The sequence below is a fragment of the Ailuropoda melanoleuca genome, chromosome 10, assembly GCF_002007445.2.
Source record: "Ailuropoda melanoleuca isolate Jingjing chromosome 10, ASM200744v2, whole genome shotgun sequence".
Classification (NCBI taxonomy): Eukaryota; Metazoa; Chordata; class Mammalia; order Carnivora; family Ursidae; genus Ailuropoda; species Ailuropoda melanoleuca.
The window spans coordinates 102540093-102546137 of NC_048227.1; the positions used below are offsets into that span (position 1 = coordinate 102540093).

At 44.8% G+C, this 6045-nt stretch overlaps 1 protein-coding gene across 1 annotated transcript in view; it reads right to left on the reverse strand.

Annotated features, from left to right (window-relative positions):
• Positions 1-5643, reverse strand: part of LOC100476246 (solute carrier family 22 member 2) — a 29026-nt gene extending 23383 nt beyond the window's left edge. Inside the window, exons 1-2 of the mRNA XM_002925335.4 lie at positions 5018-5643; positions 3301-3404 (exon numbers count right to left, since the gene is read on the reverse strand). Coding sequence (XP_002925381.1) covers positions 3301-3404; positions 5018-5428 — 515 coding nt within the window. The 5' untranslated portion in view covers positions 5429-5643. The remainder of the gene's footprint in view (positions 1-3300; positions 3405-5017) is intronic.
• Between the last annotated feature and the right edge of the window lie 402 nt (positions 5644-6045).

Consider the following 6045-nt stretch of genomic DNA (forward strand, 5'->3'; position numbering starts at 1 on the left):
CCATGTAAGTGGTTAAATGAAAAACAAAAAGATGAAACAGGAGAGGGGGGTGAACTCCAGTACTGTTGGCTTCATAAATCTGTTAGCTACTTGCTACTCATTGTGGCCCAAGCTTATCAGCATCACCTGGGAGTGGTTAGAAATGCAGGCTTGAGCTCACTCTAGACCAGCTGGATCAGAATCAAAGTTCTAACAAGATCCGGGTGGTTTATATGCACATTAACATTGGGAAGCACTGTTTTCATTTCACTAAGTTTCCTCATCTGTAAATTGGGGATAAGAAAATCATTTTCAAAAGGCTGTTAGGATCCTACATGACATGCAGCACATCTGGATGCCCAATACAGTGCCTGGCACTTAGTTGGTGGTGGAGAGCTTACTTGGGAAGATTTCACATAGTTGGGTAAGTTTGATAATGACCCACTGAGACTTTGATTCTTCTCTGATCTAGTTCCATCATGAAATACAGACAGTGGGTGCTGGCTCTTGAGAGTTGATTATTAGGCTTTCAGAAAATTTGTGAGCTAATTGTTAAAAATAGTCATTATTAAAAATTAAATCATACACTTAAGTAATTTATATTAAAAACAAGTGTAATAAATATGCAAAACATTGCTTCCTAATTATTTTACTTGTTTGACCATTATCTATGCTCATGAGATTATTTACCTCTGTCTGTTGTATCTGTACAGTGGAAATACTATAAAATGATGCATATTTCTAGCCAACTCTGTGTTCAGTGACTTCACCCTGGTAGCTTGAAATGACCATGGTGGGAGTATGTACACCATGGAAATCAGCAAATGTTATACATCAGGGCTTTATCCCTCAAAAAGCCAGTCATTAAACTTTTACAGGCATGCCACTAAATAACAGAATTATAATTACTGATCAGTGGAGTAACAAATCTGGAATTGGTGAGAGATTACTTTTTCGTGTCAGGTGATACTACAAAAAATTCTTTAGGAGGTTTGAATGATGATATAAATTAGACCTATTATAAAAGGCTTATTTTCAAATTCTGTAATACATGCCATCCTTCCTTCCTCCTGTCCATTTGCAAAATGACCTTCAGAAAGTTGACATAGTGTAAACCTCCGTATCCTTATTTACAACCTTTTCATAATATCCTTCTGGTTTTCTTCTAAAAGATACCCTAATTAACTGTTTGGTTCATATTTTCCAAAAGCGTCATAGAAGACAATCTATTTTATTTAATGTTGGTTTAATTTGTAGCATAAAATGAGTTTCCATGAGATTCTAGTACCCTTGTATAAAATCTGAGTATTGTCCAGAAATAGGCATTAAGTATGCAAAAATAACTTGCCTTTTCTTTTTCACCTACTGGCTGTTGTCCTATTGCCCACTCTCAACATGCATACCAGAGTAGAACAGAAAAGAAGAGGCAACAACCACCCAAACTTCAGACAATTTAAGAAAAAGAAATGGAGGTTTGAATATCGTTTTTTGGGGAAGAATAATGAGTAATCAACTTTGCATAGGAGATTTCAACAATAGGAACAAAATAATGAGGTCATCCAAGAAGGTGGATAATTGACTGAGGATTATAAATCAGGAATGCGCTGTCAGGGGGAATTATAACCCGTCTCCTACTCCTTGAGTGGGATGAGAATAATTAACTCATTTATTTAACCAGCTGTGAAGCTCAGTCACCTATTTGCTCACTTCCATCCTGGCAGCTGACAGTTAGTATCTCCACCATACAGGGAATGAGGGAACGGAGAGCGGGTGAGGAGCCAACAGTCCAGACACACTGGAGCAAGGCAGACTCCGGACTGCCCTTTGCTGGTAGCTCTCCCGACTTATGGAGTCATCTCCAAACCACAGACCCCACTTGTGGGGCAAAATAAATAAAAGTCAATGACCTTCCTCTTTACCTCATAAGCCTCCCACACAAAGGAAGAACCTTTGAAGGAAGGCTGAGCAGACAGAGAAGTGGTGTGAAGGACAGAGCTGCCCTGTGGCCCAGTGGCCTCAACTGCCCTGCCCCCCTCCCTCTTGCTGCCACAGCGGGGGGCCTAGGCTGTGAAACTGCAGATGCGCCTAGAAGAGGATAGATTAAGCTATTGTAATTAATCTTTAACTCATGTGCAAGTTTTCCTCCAGCCTGACAGTACAGCATAATCAAAGAAAATATTTGATTTACATTTAATATAATGCTCACAGGTTTGGGTTTCTTTGAATCACAGATAAAGTTGGGGAGGGCAACAACCACAAAGTGTGTTTGCCGTTTATTTCAGAATTTAATATATATTTATATTTTGTAATAAATTATAAATGTATTAAATAAGTTAGATTATATATATTTATTCTATTGATCCATATCACGAGCTCATGGGTGACCGGTTCTTAAAGAGAATAATCCTGTCTGAACAGTCGAGCATGGTGCCTGGCACACAGACAAGACCCAATAAATAGTATTATGAGTGCTGAAGTATCAACCAAAAAGTAAATTTTTCTGTTCCTTTCCCTTTTGAGGATACCTAAAAATTTCTAATTGGCCATCAACCTGGTAAGGATGCCTGTTATAAGGAACATTCAGCACAGCGAATCTGGGGTTACAAAGTGACGGATAAATAAGACATACAGGCACTGCTGGATTCGTACGACGCACTGAAAACTAGCTCCCTGAAAACACGGGCCATCTGAGAGCACAGTATGCTATACATTCTGCATGGAGAGGTCTTCCCTCGTCTTTCTCCAGGGACACTGACATTGTGGAAGTGGATATTTACCTTTGTCAGTGTAGATGCACCCAGTTTCCCTTTTACCAGATTATATCCTGGGTTCCACACCTATAATTACATCTGGCCCCAGGGCCCCAGTTCAGGACTCCTGCAATGCCAAGGGCCAGGCAGGGACACCTGCAGAGAGAGTCTACGCTGGCTCTGGGTATAAGAAAAGCAGGCAGAGGAGGGAGAGCTCAGGGACCCTGCAGGCTCACAGATGGGGGAATGATGATTGGGAATCACAAAAGAGATCAAGTCATCTATGACTCTCCCTTCTGACCCTAAGCTTCTGGAGAGCTCACAAGGAAAAACTGCTGCCTAAGGTAGAAATATTCCTCTATGGCCCCAGGGAATTGGAAAATATTCATATCGGTCGCGCTGATCAAAGCAGCAGAAGAAATCTCAAATTGTCAAGACAACTGACCCGAAGGCAGGAAATTGCGGTCTCTGTGCTGGGGAAAGGATGTTATTCAAGTAGGGGCAGGTGAATCCAAGTGCTTCCCAGACCTGCAGGACTGCTAAAATTCCACCACATTCACATGGCACCTACCTGTCTGCTAGGTAGCCGATACCCATAGAACCGATAAAAAATCCTACATTCACAGCTGACTGAAACAGGTCCAGCATCCAGGAATTGGCACACACTAGGTTAAACTGCAGAGGGGCGAAAAGTTTCCCGGGTCAGGAGAGAAAACAAAATCCTATTAGACACAACTCAGCCCAGGGGAACTCACTGAATAATCCTCGCGTTGAACTGATGTGGCTGAATGGCATGGCAATAAACCCACTGTTCTCTTGTTTATATAAATTTTCTTTACACAACCAAAGATTTATCCCACAATCTATCTAGCATTCCCTCTGGAACTATGTCATTAAGCCAAATTCTGTTGTTGGTTAAATCAGCTGAAATCAGGTAAGTACTCCATTTATGCCCCATTTTCCCTTTCTTTTTAAATATATATATTTTAAAGATTTTATTTATTTGAGAGAGAGAGAAGGGGGGCAGAGGAAGAAGCAGACTCCCCACTGAGCAGGGAGCCCAATGCAGGGTTCCATGCGGGGCTCGATCCCAGGACCCTGGGATCATGACCCGAGCGGAAGGCAGATGCTTCACCGACTGAGCCACCCGGGTGCCCCCCACTTTCCCTTTCTAACTTTAATACACAGAAGAAATGGGTGTGTAAATAGGATATAAATGCTGTGCCGAGGAAATTGGGCTGCTCAGCTTCTCTTTGCTGTCTCTTTAACAGCAGGGCAATCAGGAGTGTGTTTGCTGTTATGTTTGCTCTCATTTGGAACAAGATGCAATGTTGAAGGAAGAACAGGTGCTGGCCTGGAAGTGAGGGGATCCGATTTCTAGAGTGAACTGCTAACACTCTCACTCTGTGGCCTTGGGCAGAATTTTTCTCTGTTCTGGGCCTCAGCTTCCTCATCTCTGTATGAAGGGATGAGATTAAGCCATGCTGTATAGCCTCTTAAAATTGTACGGTGTTGTATCTCTGACCTGGATCTATGGTTTCATGCAAGTATTAGACGATTGAAGAGAACCCTCTGCCTAAATGTCTGTTCATACGGAGGTCTTCACGTTACCCAGGCGGTCCTTTGAAATTAAGCCAGGCAGTTGGCTTCCTCTGGATTTTTAGAATAATTGCATCCTCCCGTTTTGCTTTGTCTCCAATAAAAGCAGGTCTTCACTTTTTTTCTCTATATTTATTAAAATGAGGCTTCATAATTAGATGCTAATGCCGACTGGAATTTTTAATAAAGGAATAGCGTCTTAGCAAAAGCACCAGCCCCACATGGTTTTATGCAAACATTTTGAGCAAATCAAAGAGAGAAAAACAGCCATCAAGAGAAAAATATATCCCATCACAGTGAGGCAACGTTCAGGTAAGTTCCATGAGCTCTCAGCTGTCCATCTGTCATGCTGCCAGAATGGAGGGCTTCCAGAAAAAGAGAGGAGGCTTGAAAATTGTCCTTTTCCTGGAATTATTTCCAGGAATTCTGCGAAGCTTTTGCCTGTTTGGTACCACTGAAACTTGTGGGCGCTGGTACCGTGAGCGTCAGAATTGGATGAAGTTTAACTGCTTCACTCACACTCCAGACAAAAAGGAGGCTCATGTTTTTGTTGTAAACTAGGATTTTACAAGATCCTTTGAGCCCAAAGAGCATGTCCAGACTGCGTAAGAACCAGGCCTTCCTGGCTTCTTCCTTAAGAAAAGCTACTCTAGCGGCTTTTTCCTCGCCCAAGTCTTGCACTCACTTACCTCGGTCACGATGGACGAGCCAGGCGTGTCGTACACCCAGCCGTGCCGACAGGGCCCCAGCGGCAGGTGGCTCCTGTTGGCGGCCAGGCCGGCCAGTGGCTCCACGCAGCCCAGGGCGCTCTGGTTCCAGTCCACCTCGTAGCCGCGGCACTGGCGGGGGAAGGCCTCGCCGGCGGCCCCCGCGCCGGGCACCGTGTAGTTGAGCTCCTCTGCCAGGCTCCAGCCGCATCGCCGGCTCAGCTCGGCCGCCCCGGGGCTCCGGCAGCGGTGATCCGGGGTGAAGCCCAGGAAGACGATGCCCACGTAGATGGGGGTGAAGGCTGCAGAGAGCAGAGCTAAGAGGAAGAACGTCTGTTTCTGGAAGAAGTGAAATTCCCCGATGTGCTCTAGAATGTCATCCACAGTGGGCATTTTTAGCAGAGGCAGGAGGAGTCCTGATGCTTTCCCTGTGTTGGTACGAGTGTCCCCGAGCCCCGCCGTGGCCAGCTCAGCACAGCTCTTGACCAAGAGTCAAAGGGTAGGAGGGAGTTGACTTCAGCAAGTGACCAGCCTTTGATCCAGACCTTTACTTGCTCGGGCTCATTCCAACCGTGCCCTCCTCCAGGGGATGTGTGTCCTGCTGCTCTCCCGAAATGCCCCGAGCAAGTAACAGGCCAGATGTTGTGTTCGTTGTAACATCACTCTCCGTGAGTTCATGCGGCCTCATACCAGCACCACAAACAATCCTTCCTCTGTATCACATGGGGAGAAATCGGAGAGTGTTCCCGTATCGCAGACCTGTTAATCTTTCCCTAGTCAGCTCAGTGTCCAGGAAATTAATATATTCCTATCTCACCCACGCAGCCAACCTTTTCTCTAAGGTGCTACAGGGAACGCACACGCATTTGGCTTTGCTGCCCAGTGTAATGTGAATCATGGTCTTGGGTCAGAGCTCTCGTCTGGACTCAAAGAGGTTTGCAAATTTGACCCCTGGCCTCATTCTACAGACAACAGCGAGTTCACTGGGGATCCATGCTGTGGCTGTTTGT